This window comes from Pristis pectinata, chromosome 21 (assembly GCF_009764475.1).
Source record: "Pristis pectinata isolate sPriPec2 chromosome 21, sPriPec2.1.pri, whole genome shotgun sequence".
Classification (NCBI taxonomy): Eukaryota; Metazoa; Chordata; class Chondrichthyes; order Rhinopristiformes; family Pristidae; genus Pristis; species Pristis pectinata.
The window spans coordinates 20,043,554-20,067,782 of NC_067425.1; the positions used below are offsets into that span (position 1 = coordinate 20,043,554).

At 39.7% G+C, this 24,229-nt stretch overlaps 2 protein-coding genes across 9 annotated transcripts in view; both read left to right on the forward strand.

The window, feature by feature from the left end:
- Positions 1-6,537, forward strand: part of crcp (calcitonin gene-related peptide-receptor component protein) — a 48,244-nt gene extending 41,707 nt beyond the window's left edge. Inside the window, exons 5-7 of one of the 2 annotated variants that reach the window (XM_052035583.1) lie at positions 354-411; positions 1,019-1,228; positions 5,223-5,366. In XM_052035583.1, the coding sequence (XP_051891543.1) occupies positions 354-411; positions 1,019-1,213 (253 nt within the window). In that variant the 3' untranslated portion in view covers positions 1,214-1,228; positions 5,223-5,366. Of the gene's footprint in view, positions 1-353; positions 412-1,018; positions 1,229-5,222 lie in introns of both variants that reach the window. The other variant, XM_052035584.1, reaches the window with a different exon arrangement.
- Positions 6,538-22,379: 15,842 nt separating this feature from the next.
- LOC127581523 (protein-tyrosine sulfotransferase 1-like) overlaps positions 22,380-24,229 on the forward strand; it is a 60,529-nt gene continuing 58,679 nt past the window's right edge. For 2 of the 7 annotated variants that reach the window (XM_052036004.1, XM_052036005.1), the window contains exons 1-2: positions 22,388-22,503; positions 23,533-23,662. The gene's annotated coding sequence lies outside the window, so the exon portion shown is untranslated. Of the gene's footprint in view, positions 22,504-22,818; positions 22,984-23,532; positions 23,663-24,229 lie in introns of those variants that run through there. The other 5 variants (XM_052036000.1, XM_052036002.1, XM_052035999.1 and 2 more) reach the window with 3 other exon arrangements.

The following is a 24,229-nucleotide window of genomic DNA, read 5'->3' on the forward strand; positions in this document are numbered from 1 at the left end:
CTTAAACACTCCTGCCCTTTTTAACAAAATAATTTCAAAGATAAAGTATATTTCTTGTAAAGATATATATGGGGTATTGTTCAGAATTTCATCCAGTTTTCGAGAGGAAGTACATCTATAGATATTAAAATGAGTTAAAGCATGTTCATGTGAATATTGACCATAATTATGATTTCATCAATAACCACTTATGCCCTAGCTATTTGCCTGCAAAGCACTTTTGAGGAATCTGCTTTGCAAAATATACTAAGTCTTCAGTTTATGGTATTTATATTTAAATATTGAAGTGTTTGAATTATTGAAACTCTGAGCAAATTCTATCATGATGCTGACTTTTATTGTCCATCCTTCAGGGCAGAAAAGCTTCAGCTGTTGAATCACAGGCCATTGACTGCTGTGGAGATACAGTTGGTAGGTCTCATTTCATCAAAGGATTGGAAAAGTACAAAGTTGTATCAATCTCGTAAAGCACACCATTGGCTACCAAAAGTCAAACACAAATCTAGTGAATTCATGAATAAGTGCACCACTTAATGAATCCTTGAGTCACAAAAACCTGGATGGTTCAGCCTTTTACATAAGAATTGGGAGCAGGAATAAGCCACTCAACCTCTCCAACCTCCCATGCTATCTAGTAAGTTCATAGCTGATCTGTCTGTAACTTCAACTGCCCATTTCCACCTACCCATGGCAATTTATTACCCCCTTGCTTATCAAGAATCTATTTGCCCCTGCCTTGAAAATGTTCAAAGTCTGTGCTTCCGCTATGCTTCCAAAATTCACAATTCTCTGCCAGAGAAAATAACTCACCTCAGGTGTGTTTTAAATGAACGACACCTTATTTTTAGTCAGTGAACCCTAGTTATACATTCTCTCACAAGAGGAAACATTCTCTGCAAATCCATCCTGTCAAAACCCCTTGGGATCTTACTGAACACAGCTTTTTTTAAAGATATTTATTTATTAGACACATGTACATTGAAACACACAGTGAAATGTGTCTTTTTGCATTACTGAGACTCTGCTGGATGCAGCCCACAAGTGTCGCCACTCTTCCGGCGCCAACGTAGCATGCCCACAACTTCCTAATCTGTACGTCTTTGGAATGTGGGAGGAAATCAGAGCACCCGGAGGAAACCCACAACATGGGAGAGAACGTACAAACTCCTTACAGACAGCGGCGGGAATTGAACCCAGATCGCTGGCACTGTAATAGTGTTACGCTAAGGTTTGTCACTCAGTTCTCTAATCTTCTCTCTCAGCGTTATCCACCCATCCCCCACACATCCAACAATTTCTGAAGTTCTCTATCACAGAACAGTATATCTTGTGTTCGTTCTCTTCATGTTGCCCTTCTTAAACATTTGCTTGTTTTTCAGTTTCAAAAAGGAAGTTTATAATGAAACCCCCATCTTTTCATTTTACACATACTGACGGACCTTTAAATTAGTTCCAGCATCTATAATTTTTCTTCATTTTATCCCTTTATCACTCCCTTTCAACAATGTTACCCTCCTAGAAATTATGTCTCTAACTTCTTCCTGATTTTCATGATCTCTATTTTATCCTATGATCATCAATGTTATTCTTTTCCCCTTGTGTCCATTTGCCAAGACCTACTTTTACAGCCACACTTTCTTTCCCAGCACCTGCTTTGAGTTTGAATACATTCCACACAGACCCATTTTCAATAAACTAAAAATCACATTGTGATATTCAATCCATTCATTTTTGTTTTGCAACCAGTCTCCATTGCTCATATGCATTTCACATATGCTCCTAACATCTGTTTTCAGCTTTATCAGCTTGCTTGGACCATGATGTCCTAGTCCCTCTTTCCACATAATTCTTCAGGCTACCATAAATTTCTCCAAGAAATGTCAGCTTTACATGTGGTTTATGCAACTTTGGATTTCTGTCAATTTCTTAATACCACTTTCCGTCACCCTCCTGACAATCCTGTTGTCTCAGTTATCGATTTGTATCTTCCCCTTTCATATAATTTCACAGAATGTTCTGCACTAAAACAGGCATCTACCCAAATAGTCACTGACTCTGAAAGATCACTCCTCATCAGGCATCTTAAATTCGTCCACCCACTCCATCCTCATCCTCTCACCATACTCTGAAGTTGACACGGTGCTGAATTTGCCAAGAGGATCCATCTGTAAATTTGATCTCTTTCCATTTTTCTCCAGCATTCTGCTCATTCTCTTCCTTTGATCTCTTTACTAGGATCTACTACGCAGTTTCCCTCCAATATTTTTAGTTCCATCTCTGGTTTCATTGTGGTATTTGTTGAAAAGTGAGTGCTTTGTCAAATGACTGAGGAACCGTCTGAGTCTAAATGGCATCTGCCTGATTCTGGTTTTCCCTGTAGAACAAGCTGACATTCCTGAACACAAAAGCGATATATTTATTACTATTTTCGTTTGTTCCCCACTGCTTCCAGTCTCATAGTCTTCACCCCCATATAGCTTACTGATTCCTCCCACCAAACGCACAGTCAGGATTTCTCTGGAATACCAATTGTTGCCATCTGCCCCTATTACATTGTACTCTTCTGCCTAACTAACTTGAACTCACTGACATCTGAGACTATTCTGGCACATTCTTTGTCATGACTCTTCTGCCCAATAGCCCTCTGCATCCTAATCCCTCCCTTTCTAATGACTTAATGAGTTGACTGAGCCAGACTCATTCATTCCCATCTGCAAATGCTTGCATTGTTTTCAGTTTAAACACCTTATTTAATTCCAATTATTTCCTCCAGACCATATGTACATGATGTAATGCAAACCTGGGTGGATCTCAGCTCTGGTTTTCCTTGACTGAAAATCTGGAGCATTCTTTGCTCCATTCCAGCTCTTGCCTGCAATTTGAATTCTTTTTCTATTGGCTTGGTTTAGGGAATATCTGTATTTATTCCCATCCAACCTTTACCTTTTACAAATTTACCTCCCATTCTGCTCTTCCCTTCCCTGACTGCATTCAGCTTCTCTGGCTACCTAGATCATTACCTCTTCCACACCATCCCATTACCCGATTTCTTTCCAACTTCCTATTTTGCACAGAAGATCCTGAAATTCTGAATCCTTCATGAGTTTTCCACTCACATTGTGTGCCAAGACATTACATTGCATCCCTTGTCTCTGCTCTTACCCTATCTTCCTCCTCTTTCAGTAATGGTATTTACCCATTCTACCTGACTCTATGTACCAGACCTTCAACCACCTGATTTGAATTTCTTTTCTCTTCCCTCCCCTCTAAGCTTTTTGCAGGTTTTCATAGAAAGATAGTATGTAGAAACCAGACTTCTCAAGCTTACTCTGCTATTCAATGAGATTCATCTGATCCTTTCTTCCCAACCTCCCCTTTCTTAAACTCCTTTAAATGTCCAATAATTTCATTCTCGGCTTTAGATATATTGAACAACAGAACATATTTATCATCTCACTGCCAATGTAACTGCAAATCCCCTCTCATGTAATTTTACTGTACAAGATCTGTTGACTTTGCATAAATCAAAGAAGTACCAAAAAGTCTTTCCTTTAAACCCATGTTAGAACTTCGCAAAGGGTCAGCTTTTAATTTATTAAAACCTTGTGATTAGCATTCTTCATTGTACTTGTAGTTATTCTAGTTTAGACATATTTTTGGCTCATAAGTCATCTTTAAAACTACAGAAAATCAGGGCTAAAGAAAAAGTTATCAACAAATTAAAAGTAGGGAAGATGACATGTTAATCAGAAGTAAAGAAGTTTCAGAATCTTACAGAAAAACTTATCCTGAAAACCGTCATAAATCATACAAATAAACAAAATGAGCTAAGTCACAGTGTCCTTTGAAAAATAATTTGTTAAACATTTTTCTCATTAATGAAAACCTTCCTTTTTGTCCACTGTTTGGTTCAAAATAAAAGCATCAACGTTAATTGCACTAATCATAATACTGAAATGCAACAACTTTGTGTCTTTTGAAAGACCTCAGACTCTCCCAAACCTCTGACTTGGATATTGTTTGATCTGTAACTCAGCTGAGGGTCAGATTCTGAGCATGTGTAGTGTGCACTGCTTCCTAGGAAGCATCAGTAGCATTTAGTTGGCTCCAATGTTTCTCATAAACTTCCAAAGTCATTACTTAATTGCTTTTCAAAGTTGATGAACAAAATTATTGGACAGGTTTCAGTAATCAGGTATTTGCAGTCCACGTTTCAGAAAGACTGTTGATATGTGTCAGAAATTGGGCTCAGTTTCAAATATGGTAGACTTTACATAGCTTTTTATATTCATATTGTCATCCTATCATATTTTTTCAGCTGAAAAGTCAAATTGCATCTCCATAGAATAGGATTTCAATTTGTCAGTTGTGTTTGAAAATGATTTCAATACAAAGAGGACAATTACTTGTGAAGAATTTCAATTAAACTTTGAAATAAACACTGTGTGTTTTCTAGACTGCTAGCAGCACCATACAAGCATCTAGAAAGTTTGACATTTGAACCTCACATTGCCCCATAACCTCTGTCGACCATCTGATCCAAGGAAAATCTCAGCACAGGTTCCACCACCGGGCTTCTTCAGGCACCCTTCTGTTTGGGCAGATAAAAATCAAACAGATACTTTTTTTGCAGTCTTCACCCACTCCATGTATAAGCCTAATGAGACCATTTTGAGGGCACCCAAGAGATGCCTGAAAATAGTACAGGGGAATATATAAGCTGGCAATTACAATGTGAGATATTTGCATAATAATGCTGAATACACCTACATGAAGTGTTCCTTCAGTTGTTTTAATGGAAGCATTATCTCCTGTACTTTGAATGGATTGTTGGTCAGGTTCAAAATTGTAGGGACAGGAATCTCAATATAGTCTCAGAATGTAATATAGTCTCAGAATCAAGCATTTTTAGTTTTATCAAGAAGTGACCATAATCTGAGAGCCTGTGTTAACTCCCATATTATTTTGAAATATCAGAAATGATTTTGATAAACCTCACATATAAATTATTGAAAATAACAACTTTTAGATTGCAAAAATTGTTTTCATGTTATGGATCTGACCTATTAAGTTAATAGGTCAGATCCATAATTAAGTTTAAATAAAGCATGCAGAAAATTCTTTACAATAAGCTGACATTCTATGAAGTCATCTTTATTTGAAATGGAATAAAATTAAATGATTTTCATTAATAAATATTATTTTATATTCTAATGCTCCAGATGGTAGAAGAGAGTGAGGAAAGACTAACAGAAGAACAGATTGAAGAGCTTTTGAAAACTATCAATAGCATCCTGCCAGGAAGCCCAGAGGAGCAAGCTGGAGCTCAGCAGCAGGAGGAGGTGGACATGGTTGTTGAAGATGAAGTAAACCAAATGGATGACTCCTAGCACAATCAAGTGGAAAGATACTTCCTGTTAAGCAATATATGCTATGAATTGATCTTTCTTGGTTTTCTACTTAAACCCTCAGACAGTGTTGAGATTCAAGTCTACTGTACAGATGATTTTTGTATGTTCCATACTGTACAATATGAGATGTAAGCTATTAAATGGTAGTGTTCATCTTAATTAAGTTTAACAGTTCACAAATAGAAAAACCAAAGTACCTCAACCTCTGTGGGTTGTACCTTGTAGATACAGCTTCAGTGTGAAAGCCATTGAAACCACATTCCTGGAGCATGAGAGATTGAAGAGATAATGTTTGCTTGTTTGCATTTTGTATACAGAAGTGCAAGGTTCTGTGTTCAGGATCATTTCTAATGATAAACATTGCATGTATCTGAGATTATGTCCCTGAATGTACTTCCAAAAAAAATAAAAGTTTTAAGTATTTTTGTGAAACTCGTAACGTAAATTTTCAACTATTGCATAAAACTAATGTTGAAGATGAGAGGTGTTACGGACTCGGTGAAAGTCCCTTTAAGATGGTGGGTGTGTGTGTGTGTGGGTGTGTGTGTGTGTGTGTGTGTGTGTGTGTGTGTGTCTGTGGCGTACTTACATCAATAGAAGATAAAGGACTTAATGATGTTGTTGAAGAAGTCAGTCGAAGAGAGAGAGAGAAAAGGGAGAGAGACACTAGCCTGCTAGTTTCTCTATCGATGGATGAGAAACAATAACTGTGTCTGCCACTGAAATCCATGTATGGAAATTGGAAGTAATCCAGTGGAGTTCACTTTGTTGCTGACCTATAGAAGGAAACGTATTTGTGTGGACGACCACGATTTGGATACTTTTCGGGGTGAGGAAGTCACTACCGAGTAAACACTGAAGTGTCGTTTGGGTTCCATTGTGGAACATTTGGATTTCGTAATTACTCTCCCTATGTTCTCTACATCTACGTCTTATCTTCAGACAACGGTGGTTGTTGAAGAAGCCTTTGCTCATGTTTCACCTTATGGCTTGTGGAACTGACCTTTAAGAACCATTCCTGCACTTGGAGTTTGGGACTTTGCCACACACACACACGAAGAGTTTAGTTTTTGGGGTTAATGTTCAAGGTTTAACATTTTTGAATTCTAACATACTAACATTTTTACTTCTATTTTTCATATTATTATAAGTAGTGATTAATAAAATAGTTTTTAACACTGAATCATGACTCAGTGTGTTTCTTTTGTTGCTGGTTCATGACAGAGGGAATCAATTCAATGGGTACTGTAGATTCCTAGTGTTACATAGCATGGAAACAGGCCCTTCAGCCCAACTCTGGCAACTCATTCCATAAACCTGCCACCTTTTGTGTGGAAAAACTTGCCCCTTAGGTCCCCTTTAAATCTTTCTCCTCTCACCTTTAACCTATTCTCTCCAGTTTTTAGACTCTGCTACCCTGAGAAAAAGACTGTACCATCTACCCTATCTATGTTCCTCATAATTTTATCAACCTCTGTAACCTCATCCTCCTTCACTCCAGAGAAAACAGTCCCAGCCTATCCAATCTCTCCTTATAACTCAAGCCCACCAGTGCAGGCAACATCCCTATGAATCTTTTCTGCACCCTCCCTGGCTTAATCACATCCTTCCTGTAGCATGGCGACCAGAACTGTACAGAATACTCCCAACTGCGACCTAACCAACGATTTGTATGACTGTAACATGACATCCCAACTCTTATACTGGCACCTCAGCTGATGAAGGCAAGCTTACCATATGCCTTATTCGCCAATCTAGCTACCTGTGCGGCCACTTTGAAGGAACTATGTACTTATCCCCATTGGTCTCTGTTCTACAACACTCCCCGGGGCCCTGTCATTTACTGTGCAAGTCCTGCCCTGGTTTAACCTCCCAAACTGCATCACTTCACATTTGTTTGAGCTAAATTCCATCAGCCATTCCCTTGCCCATTTTCTCAGTTGATCTCGATCCTTTTGTAATGAAGACAACCTTCCTCACTGTCCACTACACCACCAATTTTGGTGTCATCTGCAAACTGATATTCTCTTCCAAATCTTTATATGATTTGATATAACGAATTTATGAAATATGATGAACAATAAAGGATCCAGCACTGATCCCTGCAGCACACCACTGGATACTGATCTTCAGTCTGAAAAGCAACCCTCCACTCCCACATCAGCCTCCTACCACCGAGCCAATTTTGTACCCAATTTACTATCTCATCCTGGATCCCATGTACCCTAACCTTCTTCACCAGCCTACCTTGCAGGTCCTGGTCAAAGTCCTTGATAAAGTTAATGTAGACATTGTACACCACACTGTCCTCCTCAATCCTCATGGTCACCTCCTCAAAAAACTCAATCAGATTTGTGGGACATGATCTCCCCTAAACAAAGCCATGCTGACTATCTCTAATCAGTCCTTGCCTTTCCAAATGCGAATAAATCCTGTCCCTCCAGATCCATTCCAGAAATTTTCCTACAACTGACTTTAAGCTCACTGGCCTGTAGTTCCCTGACTTGTCCTTGTAGCCCTCCTTAAATAAAAGCACAGCATTAGCCATACTCCAGTTTTCCGGTAGCTCAGAAACTTTGGAATGAGATTGTTTAATAAATTGTGTCAGATTTGTTGGCATTCCACCAAATTCTTCATATCTATTACAAGATAACCTCTCATTAGCATGCAGTGTTTATAGCCTTGAGTTGCAGAAGATTTAAACTATAAGATTACAGACGTGAACTGTAAACATAAACTCAGTTAATATACTACTTTTATGTGCTAGCCTTGAGAAGACATTAAGTCGAGTTGAGAAGTCAAACTGGAAGCGCTACAGATTTGCTACAGGTGGCATCTAAAGAATAGCCTGAATACTCTGCCAGAAACACCCTTCTTCACACTGTAGAAGGAGCACAAGGACTGACAAAATTAACCATTTCTACAATAATCTCTTGAGTATTTCTATTCAGGACAAGGACACATTCTTTATCTTCCATTATAGGGAAAAATTTGCAGAAAACTGCTTTCCATCTAATTGTTTGCTTTTTAGTAATGAATTTATAGAAATATTTTGTTGAATAGTAGTCTGAAAGATAAGTTGGATAGTTCTGAGCCAAATGGAGACCAACTGCAGGATTCCCCATTGATATAGATGTCAAGTATTTTAGCCCACCATATAATCAAAATTGGTTACACCATATGTTTCCTGGTTAATGTTAAGCTTAAATTACATGCAAGATGTTCTGACATTAATGGCAGTAGTTTTCAGCTTCTCTTTGTGAAACATAGTATGAAGATAAGGATTACTTTATGGTGACGAATATTTGGAATGTTTCCACAATACAGAATTTTGAACCTCCAAGAAAATTTTAGACACTCTTAGTTTTCAAATCAAAGTTTGATTTTATTAATTTTACATGTAAACATATAATGTAATATAGAACAGATAACTAGTCAAAATAAAGATATACGTTAATTTTAACATTACCACTCAATGGAATATAACATAGGACACCTTATCCACTCCCAAAACATGGCAGCTTGAGTTTAAAGACACTGAATGGTGGACATTTGTTTAATTGGGGTACAATTGGAGAAGGATCAATATCCCTGTTTCTCTAAACACAGTGTGGAAATTTTTATCCATCTTTGTACACATCTGTTAGCTAAAGAGAAGCAACTGTTTTTATTAATCTGTCAAATGAATTACAGTCATCAGGATTTTTTTTATATTCCCACATCAAGAAACTTTGTTTAAAATCATCCAACTAAGACCACAAGTATCCAAGGACAGCAAAAACAGATTTGTTATGATAATCTGGGAACATATGGAGATCCACGTGACAGTATTGTGCTTTAGTTGACTTTGCAGCGCTACCCACTGATCTTGAGATACTTCCACGGCACACAAACTAAATTTAATGACCTAGAACAAGAGTACAAGTAATTTTTAAATACTATGAAGATACATCTTGGCTCAGTGTGGGGTTTTGTATTCATAAAGGTCCACTGAAAATGCCAACTTATTTTTGTTTCATATGCTGAGTAACCTGTCGTTCTTTATTCTCCTGCCTATGATTATCGCCCACATTTTAAAGAGGTTAATTGAAACATTGAAACACACACAAAAGGTCATACAGTGATTGCCTAAAATAATATAGAATTTATCATCATTATGATGTTAAGCCAGTTTAATATGCAGCTGTGGATGCATAAATCATCCAATAAGTTTGAAGAAAAGATACTGCAACATATCCAAATCACAAATTGTTGAAATAATGATGTGAGTCAGAGAAATGCCAGCTATCTGACAACTCCTGAATTTCAAGAAATAGTTGCACTTAGACCACAGAAAATTAAGGCTGATGCTTAATTGTGTAAGTACCCTTCTAATTATAAAATTAATCTTCCTGAAATAACACTTAATCTCCCCGGTCCAGAAAGCAAGCATTTGAAACTAGTCTCACTCTTGCAGGTGGTAAATATTTCTGTCTTAGTTTAAATTAAAAATATACTATTTTTATTTTTTCTATCTTTTTTTTCTCAATATATTTTTTTCTTTTTGATTTGACTCCCAATTCACTCAATCTTTGTTCTCAATTCTTAAACCCAGCTGGTTAAAGAAACAGATGCTGAGTCCCATTGTTCACCTGGGTCCCAGTAAGCTCGTATTCCAGCAATTTGTTAGTGTTTTTTTGTTAATTTAATGATGTGCCCAGGGGAACATGCTGCAAGTTCAAGATTCAAAGTTCTGCTCCCTCTCTCGCACCACCTCAACTTTCAGAATGACTCCACCACCATTAGGCTTAAAGTTAATCCTGTGTTTACAGTGCTCTGGCAGATTTTGAATTTTGAGTTAGTTTGACGTTTATTATGGTACGTCCTGTATTAATTTTCAGATGCAGCAGTGCAAATTTACATTACTTCACCTTGGAAAGTATCTTGTGACAAAATACAAGAAAAACTCAGCATGTCAGGTAATGGGAAAGGTAGCTTATCTGAAATTATTGCATTTAATGTTAAGAGGGCTGTAATGTGCCTAATCAGAAAATTAGATGCTGTTTCTCGAGTTCATTTTGGGCTTCATTGGAACGCAGTAAGGCCAAAGACAAAGAGGTCAGAGTGGGATGGAGAATTAAAGTGACAGGCAGCTGAAGGCTCAACGTCATGCTTGTGATTGAATGCCTGTGATCTGCAATCTGCTGTTTGGTTTTCTCCATGGCAGAGGAGACCACATCTTGAACGCCAAATGTAGTAAATGTGAGATCGGAATGGAGACTTATTCTCATATCAAATATCTCAATCATTCCAACCTATTCTGTGTTGAACTTGTAGCATTCCACTAACTAAGGGCCCGACCTAGTGTTCTTATGAAACCTGCAGACAAGGTGGTGCTGTTATTTGACAAATTGACCTCTACATTACAGGCACTGAACATCAACTCTCTGATACCTCTTGCACTCCTCAGTGACCATGACCTCACCATTTGGGTATTGTCTCCCAGAGAGAGACTGACATAATTTCTTCTAGAAATCGTCCCTCCACAGCGACCAATCTCATTTATGCCAGTCATTATTTTCTCTTTTATGCAATGTCAGCTTTCATGTGGACCACATGTAAACTACCTCTATATCTTCCCCAAGATCCACAGAGAGGATCATCCTGATGGATGCACTGTTTCAACCTGCTTTCACCCCTTATTTCTTCCTGTCTTGAATCTCTTCTTTTTCCCCTTGCCCAGCTTCTACCCATTTACAGCTGTGACATCCCTATTGCCCTTTGCCATTTTAACAGTTTCCTGGCCTCAGCCAGCTTTCACCACAGATGTCCAGTCCCCTCCACCTCCACCCCACACCAGAATGATCAGAGGGCCCTTTGATACTTCCTGGCAGAAAGACCTAATTCATCCCACTCCACAGCCACCTCTTCCTGGCTGAAGTCGTTCTCACATGTTCTCTAATTCCAATCACCCCCTCCAAATGCAAACTATAACTGTGGGAATCTGGATGGGTCCAAGCCATGCCTGGCTCTCTGCAGGATATGTTGCACAATCCTTGCTTCAGTCCTACTTATCCCTCCTTATTACATCTCCTCAAGACAAATCAACTGCAATTAAGAAGTCTTCACCATCCTCTTTCAGCCAGCACCACACCACGTGTCATTCACTCCGTCCTGGCTTTGCCCTATCATTGGCATTCCCGTTGTTCTTTCCACCACCCCCTCTATTCTGCATCTTAAACGTGGTTTATTTCCAACTTCTTTCTAGTTCTGGTCAAATGTCATTGTCCCGAAACATTTACGTTGTTTCTTTCTCTGCTGAGAGGTTTTGCATCATTTTCTGTTTTTATTGCAGATTATCAGCATCTGCAATTTTCACTTTTCAAACACATTATGACAACCAGTTCAGATACTTGGTTTATTTATTTATTATTGTCACATGTACTGAGGTACAGTGAAAAACTTGTCTTGCATGCCGTCCATACAGATAATTTCACTACAACAGTGCATTGAGGTAGTTCAAAAACAATAGCGGAATGCAGAATAAAGTGTTACAGTTATAGAGAAAGTGCAGTGCTGGTAGACAATAAAGTGCAAGTCCATAAGGAGTTAGATTGTGAGGTTAAGAGTCCATCTTAACATACCAAGGGACCATTCAATAGTCTTATAAAAGGATAGAAGCTGTCCTTGAACCTGGTGGTACGTGCTTTCAGGCTTTTGTATCTTCTGTCCAATGGGAAGGGGAGAAAAGAGAATGTCCGAGGTGGGTGGGGTCTTTGATTATGTTGGCTGCTTTACCGTGCTACCCATGTTCAAATGTTCAATGAATTATTGAATCGTACAGCATAGGAACAGGCCTTTTCAACCCACCTCATCCATGTTGACCATGATGCCTATCTACACTAATCCCATATGCCCACATTAGGCCCATATCCCTTTATGCTTTTCCTATCTAACTAACTGTCCAAATGCCTTTAAAATATTGTACTTATTTCTGCCTTTAACACCTCCTCTGGCAGCTTGTTCCATATAACCACTACCCTCTGTGCGAAAAACGTACCCATCAGATCTCCTTTAAATATCTCCCCTCTCTCACCTTAAACCTGTGCCCTCTAGTTCTAGAGTCCCCTGCCCTGGGGAAAAAGGACTCTGACTACCTATCCTACTTATGTCCCTCATAATTTTATAAACCTCTATAAGGTCTCCTACTTTCCAGTAAGAATAAACCCAGCCTATCCAATCCCTCCTATAACTACAGCCCTCTATTCCAGGCAACATCCTGGTAACTATCTTCTGCATTTTCTCTATTGCTACAATATCCTTCCTGTAGTATGGCAACCAGAAGTGGACACAAAATCCAAATGTTCATTGATGAAATCAAACTAAGAAAAAATGAAAAGGAATCTGGTTCAGTCTTCCCCCTCTCAAACTATTTCATTAAACAAGGAGGCTTTAGGTCAACATGTTTTAAAAGAAATTAATATAATTTATGCTCTGCAATTAATAATAGTATCACAATGTTCATTTTCTGTTGCATTTTAAGCTGGGTAGAGTCGGTTTCTACTGATGAGTTTGATGAGTCATGGTTCTGTTGACTCTCAATATGTTTTCTGTTCCCGTACACTCTGCTTTCAAAAGAATCAATATATAAGAGTAATACTAAGATAGAATGTGACTGAATGTCAGCATTAAGTTAGTGTAGCCTGTTTCCAAGCCGAACTCCTTCAGGGCCATATGCTTATGTAACAAGGAATTAAAAAATCTGAACATTTACAGGCACACATGCCAGACTCAGATTATTTTCTGTTTTATGTAATGTCTGCTTTCCTGTGGAGTCTCAATCATTCTTCAGTGCTCAGCAGATTTGTTTACATTAGCCATATGTACAGAAGAAAGAAAATTCAGCACTCAGCTTTCTAGACATGGGTATTCATCAGGGTAAGTTTATGATTAATTTTGTTCGCAGAACTGACAATCTGATCAAGCTTGATTATGTGTTTCTCAAATCATCCATGGATTTATTTTAAGCTCGGTGATAATATCTGGCTTCAGAACAGAGACAGTGGTGAAAAGAGAAAAAGGAGCAAAAGAGGTCCACTATATTGTGATGAGCAACAGGATACCGAGCAAGATCACTGTAAACATACAAGTAATATTTTAAACTTTTAGCAGTTAGGTACAGTGAATAAAATATCAGCTGATGCCAAACATGGTTAAAATAAGGGCTGAAATGTGATAATCATTGCAAACCCTTACAGTCTAAATATTAAAATTGTTCTTACATTAAAAGAGAAAATAAGGGTTCTCAGTTTGCTCTGCACTTTGATCACTTAAAATGTGGTCTGGCAGCTGACAACAGCAAAAAGCATATATAAAATCTGGCAAAATTTCACTTTTATCTATATCCTTTGAACCCTTTGATCAGAAAGCCTTTTATTTACTTTAAATGTTATACTTTTACTATTAAAGCATACTTGATGACTCAAGCAATAAATGCATTTGTGAATCAGCCTACCAGCAAGTTCTTGGTTTGATCATTAGTCTGAGTTATAATAGCTAATTGGCCTTGACAACAAAAGAGCAGAAAAATAATTAGTCAAAGTTCTCTGTGCTTGTGATTATAATTCACTAACCTCTGCTAATCTCATGTTATCCAGAGGAAGGTAGGAATGAGCTTTATTAATGTGGCAAATGGTCCATCAATAAGCAACCTGTGTTCAATCTGACAAGATAGAGAACATAGAACATAGAACAGTACAGCACAGGAATAGGCCCTTCGGCCCACAATGTTGTGCCAAACTAATTACTAAACGCCAAACTAAACTACACCCTTCTGCCTTCACAAAGTCCATATCTCTCCATTCTCTACATATTCATGTGCCTATCTATGAGCCCCTTAAATGCCTCTATCATATTTGCCTCCACTACCACCTCTGGCAGCACATTCCAGGCATTCACCACTCTCTGTGTAAAAAACTTGTCCTGCACGTCTCCTTTGAACTTACCCCTTCTCACTTTAATTGCATACCCTCTAGTATTAGACATTTCGACCCTGGGAAAAAGATACCAGCTGTCTACTCCATCTATGCCTCTCATAATTTTATAAACTTCTATCAGGTCTCCCCTCAGCCTTCACCACTCCAAAGAAAACAATCCAAGTTTGTCCAACCTCTCCTCATAGCACATGCCCTCTAATCCAGGCAGTATCCTGATAAACCTCTTCTGCACCCTCCCCAAATCCTCCACATCCTTCCTATAATGTGTGACCACAATTGAATGCCATAATCCAGATGTGGCCTAACCAGATTTTTATAAAACTGCAATATAACTTCTTACCTCTTGAATTCAATGTCTCAACTAATAAAGGCAAGTATGCAATACACCTTCTTTACTACCCTATCAACTTGTGCACCCACTTTCAGAGAGCTATGGACTTGGACCCTAAGATCCCTCTGTACATCAACGCTGTTAAGGGTCCTGCCCTTTACATTTTTAATATCCCAAAGTGCAACACCTCACACTTGGCCAGATTAAACTCCATCTGCCATTTCTCCACCCATATCTGCAAGATATTTGCAAAATGGAACTTGAGCAAGATATGAAAAAACAGACTGTAGAACAATTTCTTGTCCTAAAGAACTTGGATTCATATATTTTCTTCATGTCCCCATACATCCTATCATATTCCAAAGTCAATGAAGTTCTTGTGAAATGTAGACTTTGTTGCAATGTAAGAAATAAATTTACAATTATTACATAGTGGAAATCCAATTTGTGTCCTTTTGAAAGTACTGTTCTTTATGGTCTTAGAAAAATGTTGCTTATTGGTCAGGCACTTACTCTTGTATATCTTTAAGAACAGCACAGCACATGAACAGGCCCTTTGGCCCATGGTGTCTGTGCCGACCATGATGCCTATTTGAACCGCACATCTGCCTGTACATGGTCTCTATCCCTCAGTTCCCTGCCTGTTCCTGTGTTGGTTTATCTGTCAGTTTGTTTAGTGTTAATAATTGATAGATTATCGTCTGCCTCTGTTCTGATTTTATTTTTCAATCATGAACACCTTTAGTCTGTCCAGAGTAAATTATGTTGTAAAATGAAAATTACCATTTGCAGTTAACGATTTGTTAATTGACATTTCAGAAAGTACTGCACAATGTAATACGTGTATTGGACCCTACAGACAGCCTGTTCATTTGTTGGATACTGACAGCACATTGTTAACAGTTGTGTCTTTTATCTGGGCATAAAGAGAATCGATATATTACACTACATAAGCAGTAGATCACAAAACATGATTGAGAATTGTATACCTCCTGCTCCTTGGGTAAAATCTTTGTTTTAGTTTCATGCAACCCCAGCTCCATTCTGAAGGAAGCTCATATCACTTGAGGTGTAAAGAATTATTCATTTAAACATCATTCTATTATGATCAAACAAAGTTGATAATAAACTGTAATCTAGCAAGCCTTTAAAACAGAAAAAGAATTAAGAAAATATTTTAGCAATTATTAAGTGTTCTTCACTATTCATGTCTACAACTGGAGAAAATAAGAGATAAGGCTATAGACAGATTCATGTCCCATATTGTTCCTTCTTTATCTTGTGATACCAAACTACTTCTGAGTCAAGAATGACCACTTTTCATTTGACTGTTACATGTTCTATTTTCTCCAACTATTCTTTTAATGGTGTTTCCAACATTGCTGAAAATTGTGAACAGTATTCTCACAAGGATGGACATTTGAAAGGAAAAAAAAGATTAAATTTGTTGTAATCTTCCTGATATAATAATGTCCATTACATAGACATTAAGGAAAGTAATATTAGAGCTTTTTGAAAGAACCATGTATTAAATGCAGTGGGGTTGCACACATTAACATAAGACAAATCCAATATTAGTCACCTTGGGTCAAACAACATGTAGGGCATTGATAGGACAATTTTGGGTTAGGGCAAAACCTTGGTTTATATTCCAAGGATAACATGGTTCTATTGGTTTCCCCATGAAAATGTGTATTATTGTCTCAGGCTGATAGATTGAGGAGATGAACCTGTTAGTAGAACATGTGAAAGACTAACCTGAAATCTTTACATCACTGAATCCTTCAGAAATCCAAGATTCACCTGATAAAAAGGAATTTTACCCTGAATAACAGCTAAAAAGCAGTAATTTTTCAGAGAAAGCAAAGACAGTGTATGAATTAAGTTCTGACTGCTGAAGCTCCATATTTACTAGATCTCTGTCTCTGAATCATTGACTATACATTATTTCCTTAAGCTCAGACTGTATTCCATGTCTCATTAACACTATATATAAAATCTGACCACCCAGTTGGCACATAAACTGTGTAAAATGTAACACAGTGTAGGAAATTCTGAGCTGAGATAAATATGATGGGATTTGTTTGTTATTGTTGCAAAACAAGGACAAGAAGTTTTCCACAATCTGCTTTCAGGATATTAAAGAATTTATAGTTATTTGGTTCTACCTAATTGTATGAGTGACATGTCAAAATCAAGTTTCTTTTTTACTTTTTTAGAACATTGTAAACCCACTGAAAACAAGTCCATGGATTTTTTTTGGAAGTTTGCTTTTATGATTAATACTTTTGTATGTCATTGAAAATTTGTTTTAGGTGTTTTTGTATAATTCTGTCTATATTATCCTCTGCATTAGGCACTGTTGCATTTTGCATTGTATGACTGTTTGGCCCAGAGTACTATAACTGAAAGAATCTGATCCCTCTTCCTCCCCTGCTCCTGCCCATCACTATCTCTTACTGCATCTACCTATCACCACCTTGTGCCCACCCCGCCTCCCCTTTTTTGTCCACCTATCACTGCTCTGCTTTTCCCTCCTATATATTGGGCTTCCCCTTTCCCTATCTCCAGTCCTGAAGAAGGGTCCTGACCCGAAACATTGACCGCCTGCTTTTCTCCACTGAAGCTGCCTGGCCTGCTGAGTTCCTCCAGCAGCACAATGTTTTTCATCTAGATTCCAGCATCTGCAGTCCTTTGTTTCTCCTGAAAGAATCTGCTGTTTTACAAATAGCAAAAGACATGAATTTCACTCCCTCAAGACCCTTTAGTGCATTTTTGCAGCTCTTTTTGTATTTTTTACATATACTCATTATGATTATGCCAACAAATGCGCCCTGAGCATGATTTCAGCAACAACAAATAAGGTCAATGGCTAGTTAATCACTTTGGGCTCTTGGTGGTGTTTAAGAAAGAAATATTGATCAGGGTACAATGAAAATTCAGTTGTTCCTTAATACTACCATTTTATCCCTTATGCTTACCTGAATAGACTGGTTACAGCTTTATATACCTGATTCTTCAATTATTGCTCCTTTGGTGCTCTGGGAGACTAATCAGGTTATCCACTGCCACCATTATACTGAAAGACAGATGTCTAAAATACATATCTGCTTACAATACCTCGGTCTTTTGAATGGTTGGATGGTGAACAAAGATTTGTGTGCAACCTAACTATTGGCCATTATTTAGGAATCTGAATCTGATTCCTTAGACTGATGAATCCAGCTGTTGGAGCCTTCTGTAAATTGTAATCAAGAGAGGTCTTCATCTGTGCTTTGGACCACCTCAGGTGTTTCCTGATCCTGTAAAATCACCACTGGCACTGCAGTGATCTACAAGTTTCCGAAATCTACTTGCATACAGCAGTGCTTTTGAATCATTGCGGCAGAATTTCTAACATACTATGCCTGTGAAGATTGATGAGTAGATTGTCCATGGGTAAGAATCTTTTATCAGAGGAATAATGTGGCCATTCCTTTATTAAAGGTGTTCTTGTTGTGACTCTGAATGAGCCACATGGAGACTGGAGCTGTACAAGGTCTTTATTCAGTGTGACAAGCAGGCATTCTGGAAGGATCCCTCTGCTAGAGAATCTCTGGTGTATCTCAAAAGTGCATTGAGATGTTGTACTCTTTAATATAACAGCAGGTGCATAAATACAGTTTCAATGGTTATAATTACATATTTAACTTAAATATTTTGGGTATAGATAAGAGACTTTGTAGAATTACATATTACAATGGGGACACATTTCAACTGACAGGACACCTTCAAATATTCAAATACCACTGGCTGGTCCAAAGGGCTCTGAGCACAAAACTCCAGACAACCAGAATATTGTTCTTCCTTTAGTTCTGGGAGTTGAGGGATGAATCCTTGGACATACAAGCACCCAGAATATTTATTGACAAAACAAATGTGTTGAACTATGTGTTAAGTAGCAAGAATATGTCTTTCACTAAGCATAGATAGAGGAGGTGGCCACTTAATATCTTGGAGACATAAGAGACTGCAGTTGCTGGAAACTGGAGCAAAACCCCTCCACCGCCTTGCTCCACCTGTCCATCATCCTTCACCCCTTCTCAGTCCATCTATCATCTACCGGCCCCTGTCTCACCCCTCCCCCTCTCTGCTTACTACTGGCTATCTTACCTCTCCATTCTCAGTCCTGATGCAGGGTCTCAACCTGAAACATCAGCAATTCCTTTTCCCCCAGATATGCTGCTCAACCTGCTGATTTCCTCCAGCAGTTTGTTTTTTGCTCCACTTAATATCTTCCCTGACCTCATCCTGGGATTTTCAATGAGGACCGATTAACATAAACATACATATATTGTCTTCCCCTGCAGAGTTACAATAGTGTAGAATCAGAATGTCCCACAGCCAATGGCTAGGTTCAATGTTCTTAAAGTATCAATGACTGTTTCATTATTAACATATATTTATTTGAAGACTGCTTCTCATTCATATTAACTAGCAGCTAACCTATCCTATAACTCTTGAAAGATGTCCCAAGCCAAATAATCCCAAACAGCATCATTCTTTTAATGATAATCAAAGCACATGTTTGAGGAGAAATCCAATGTCTAACTTACATGGCACATTTTATGAAAAATATAACTGAACATAATGTAGTAATTTTGAAGCCATTTAACTTACTACAATTTGCCTTAGTTGTGTTTAACATTGGAAGAGATTTTATGAACCAAACTCAACGTTCAAACTGAAGCACTGTGTATCTGAACTCACAATAGATGCAAGAGAATATGCCATTGTTTTAAATGTTCTGACTCAGCAGTATATTTATGACATGTATTGTATATGCTTAAATGTAATTTGAGGAATCAAACTGCACATTATCATCCTCCCTGCTCCCCTTCGTACTTTAATCCAAAATTAAAAATTAACCTTTGTCCTTGGCTTCCACAAACACAGTTACCTGAAGTCTACTAATCTGGTACCTGAGTTGTGTGGCAGTGATTGTTGAAGATCCACCAACAGCCTCATTCCACATCACACCCCCCTCTCCCCCAGTGCTGGGCCATTGATGCAGAAATAAACTATTTTAATCAAACTGACCAAATCAAGAGAAAAGAATTACCATAGGAAGACTTTCAGAGTGACTCTGATGATGATGCTCTCTGCTGTCAAGTGGCTTGAGCAGTTGCTGTTGGTTGGAACAGAATAGCTTAACTGTCAAAGCTAACACATGTAGAATGCCCATTTGAGCAAAGATTCAGAATGGGTGTTCTGATTTTAAAACAATACTGGTGGGAGGAAGTGTGGGTGTGCGGAGTGGCGGATGTGGTGGAGGTGAAACTGAGGAACATTTATAGCATCTAGGGAACGTTCTTTAAATATTATCAAAGATTTTCAAAAGGGCAAAATATTTTTTTCTTTAATGGTAAGTGCAATGGTGATAGTAATTACAATTATCACTGTCTTTTCGGAATTGTGCTTTACTTGCCAAGTAAAAAGTTCTAATATCTGCCACATGAAGCCACTCAGCACTAGGATGGCTCAGGTTGTCGCTACTGCAGCCTGCAAGAGTTCTTCAGCAGATAAGAGCAAGCTCAATTACAAGATTTGTTATGAAGCAGCTTTTCCGGTGATGACCGAAATGGTCAGGGTCAGGAGATTGCGTTTCTCGGAGGAAGCCTCGGCCCGTCACGTAAAGAATTTGGGCACCATCATCGTCTGTCAGCCGTGGGAGTGGAGCCAACCTTGGCGCTGAGCACGACTGACACGATGCATAGCACTGGCGCTGCCGGTCTGAGCTCAACACAGCAGCATAGATGCTCGGGACTGGAATGACCACAGTTGTGCATATTTCCCCATATTCTGACTTAAAAAATTCCAAGCCTCTGACTGGGTTGCAATGTTTTCAGCATTTAGCCAAAAAGACGGTTCAACAGTTGCAGGCTTGAACAGTTGCCATTCCGTGGAACAGAAATTTGCATCAGACACAGGAAATATAAGCAAATTTAAATGTCCATGATAAAGTTTTTATTCGAATGAGTTGGCACAAATACATCACCAGAATATCATTCAAAAACGCCCTTTTAGTGTGGTATTGAATATTCTGTCAGATGTGTTACAACAAGAAACAAAACCGTAGCATGTTTCTGTTAGGGTATTTTCGGCAACAAATGTCTTGAAGAACTCGTTGCTCTGTAATTTATGCAAACTCAAGTACTGCTGTAATTAGACGGATATACGGCGTCAGCTTCCAGAGGAAAGAATGGAAAACGTGGAGCCTTTACTGGTCTAATTTGGAACCATCTTTCAAATCCACAACAAGTTTTACTTTCCTTCCTCCCACCTATTACCAATCAAAGGCATAACTCTGGGCCCCGGCTATGACTGTCTGTGCGTTGGCTACGTAGAACAGTTCTTGTCTCAAACCTCCTCTGCCATGGTGAGGCCAAACGCAAACTAGAGAACAAAAAAAAACACCTCATGTTCTGCTTGGGTAACTCATAGCCCAAAGGTATGAATAGTGATTTTTCCAATTGCAGGTAACCCACTGCCCCTGTGTTCCTTTCCCACTCCAACCAGTTCACCCAGGATCTCTCTTCCTCTGTTAACCTTTTCTACCACCCTCTCCACCTTGTTTCCTAGACCCATTTACCTCCCCAAACTGGTTACATCTGCCCATCTCCCACATACCTACCTGGGGTTTCTTCTCCATTGGTTCACCTTTCCTATCTCCTCCCCAGCTGGTTCCATCTGCCTATCATCCCTCCCTTATATTGTTCCACCTATCACCTAGCAGCCTCTGCCTCTACCCCCCCCCCCACCTGACTTCACCTGCCTATTTATTATTTTTTCTCTAATATTTCCATCCGTCGTCTACCAGTCTCTGTCTCACCCACTCCCCCTCCCCCCATCGCCACTTCTATAGACTGGCTGTCTTCCCTCTACACTCTCAGTCCTGATGCAGGGTCTTGACCCGAAGAGTTGACTATCCCTTTATTTCCACGGATGTTGCTTGACCCGCTGAATTCTTCCAGGTTCCAGCATCTGCAGTCTCTTGTGCTGGATCCAAATGTATACTGCAATCGTTTAAGTAAAATAATGAACAAATATATTACATCCATTTTATGTAGCCACTTTCAAACAGAGATAACATTCTCCGAAACACAGGCAAATGAGGCATATCGTAATTGAAACATTTATTGTTACGGGGAGTAGGCAGCGGGCACGATGTTGGTGCTCAGATATCTAGAACTAGAGGTCGCAGTCTCATACTCAGGGATCAATCATTCAAGACTGAGATGAAAACATAATATTAATCTGTAGCCTGGTGAATCTTTGGAATTTTCTACCCAACAGAGTTGTGAAGGTTCGGTCATCAAATGCATTCAAAAAAGATTGTTATTTAGATATTAAATGAAGCATGGGATCGATGCAGGAAAGAGGCGCCAATGTAAAAGATCCACCATGATCTTGTTTAATGGCAGCAGCAGAGGCGAGGGGCCGAGTGGTCTCCCCCGCCTCTCTTCCCTTTGCTCTGACCTGCTTTCAAAGAGTTAAACCCGCGGAAGGTTCCTTGCTCCCGCCCTGTGCGCGCACCTCGCCCAATCACCGGCCGCCTGGTCGCTGGCGGCCGGCCAATGGGAGGCCGTGTTATGTTCCGCTCCGTCAATCACCGACGAGTCGCGGAGGGAGAGAGGTTGGGAAGGGGGGGGGATGAGGGCGAGCGGGGCGGCATGGCAGTGAGGGCGCTCGGTGGCCGGCGGGCAGTCAGGCGGCCGCATCTGGAACTTCCGTCCCGCCGTTCCCGGTGAGTAGCGCTTCACCCGCCCGCTCCACGTCCTGAAAGTTGGACCGATGTGAAGAGCTGTTCACCGCCGCTCGATCGGCCGTTGGTGTTTCGTTTGAATAACAATGTGGGGGGGGAAACTTCGAGATGGCGGCCGGGGGTGCGCGCACCCGCGCGCGGGGAGCCGGGTACGACCCGCGGGGAGCCGCCCTGCCGCGTGGTGGTGTGGGCACTGCTGGTGTGTTTACTTTGGCCGGAGCCCCCGCCACGGGTTGTGAAGGGAGCACCGACCCCTGTGTCCCCCCCCCACCCCCCCCCCCCCCTCCTTCACCTCGCCCTGCTCCCTTGGCCTCGCTCCGGAGTGTTTTTTTCCAGAAGCCGGGATGCGGTTCCTTGTTAACTTGGCGTGCTATTTGCCCGTGGAAGGCATCGTGGCTGAAAGCTCCTGTCCGGCCGACTCCCCACGCACCCGATGTGCCTCCCTGCTGGAAGCATTACAAAGTTTGTAGCTTGTATTTGCCAACCTATAGGTTTTGTTTTCCTGTCCAGCTGAAGATAAAATGATCTAAAATTAACGAGACCAATCTGACGTTGTATCTCTTCTCCAATCTGTATCTATTCTCCATTTGGTCCATCTGATAATCTGACGAACTAAACTGCACACTTTTCTGTTCTGATTTCTGTAGCCACAACAACTCCTTTAGTCACGGTTTAATCTTTTTGCATCATGAACTTTGTTGCTTAATGTAATGAGGCAGTTATTTTTAAAACAAAAATCCCTGCAGAATCAGATCATGTGCATTTGTTTTGCATTTGGCTGAGTTTCATGGGCAGTCTTTTGGGGTTGAGGGTGATTTGATTGCATTTTAACTTTGTGTTCTGAGGTGGCTGATGGTATCCGTGTTCTGTGACGTGAGCAGGAGGTACTTGAGAGATAGTGGATGGATAGTTCAGAAGATGCTGTACTCTGCTTGCTGAGCTTCTATATGCTCTGATAGAAAGGCTTGAGTCTTTTGGTGCCATGCTGAATGGTTTTTTCCATTTTGATAGGCCATGAACTTCCACTTTGTGGTGGGATGTTTTGCTATTTTTCATTGAGGGATTAAGAACATCCTTAAATTGTTTCTTCTGCCTTCCTGGACTTCTATGTGGTGTGCTGGTTTCAGGAGACCGGTGTCAGGTACGTGAACAGATTGACCTACTGATTGGAACTGGCTGAGTGTTATTGGAGCCCCTTTGGATATTGGGCAGGGAGAGGACACTCATGTTAGTTTATTTATCCTGCCAGTGAACTTGGGTGATTTTGCAGAGACAGCATTTGTGCTATTTCTCCCGTGTTTTGAAGTACCTGCTGTAGGTAGTCCTTATCTCAGAAGCATAGCGGGGATCATTGCTGCAAAGAAGACAAAGAGCTTTGTGCCAGGTTTGAGGTTTTGATTGTTGAACTGCCTTCTTCAGATGGCTAAAGGCTGTATGAGCATGATTTAGGGGTTGATGAATCTCATCATTACTACACGCCTCCACTGAAAGGTGGCTCTTGAGATTAAAAAAAATAAGTGATCCAGAGTCTTGATGATACTTGCAGCTCAGCTTCTGAATGTGTGTATGAATACATTGATGACAGTTTGTTTTTGCAGTGAAGGAGATGGAGGTTGTGTTGTAAGTTTGAATGAACCACATGGAGACTGGAGCTGCAGATATAAAAGATCTTTAGTCAGTATGATCTGCAGGCATTCTGGAAGAAGCT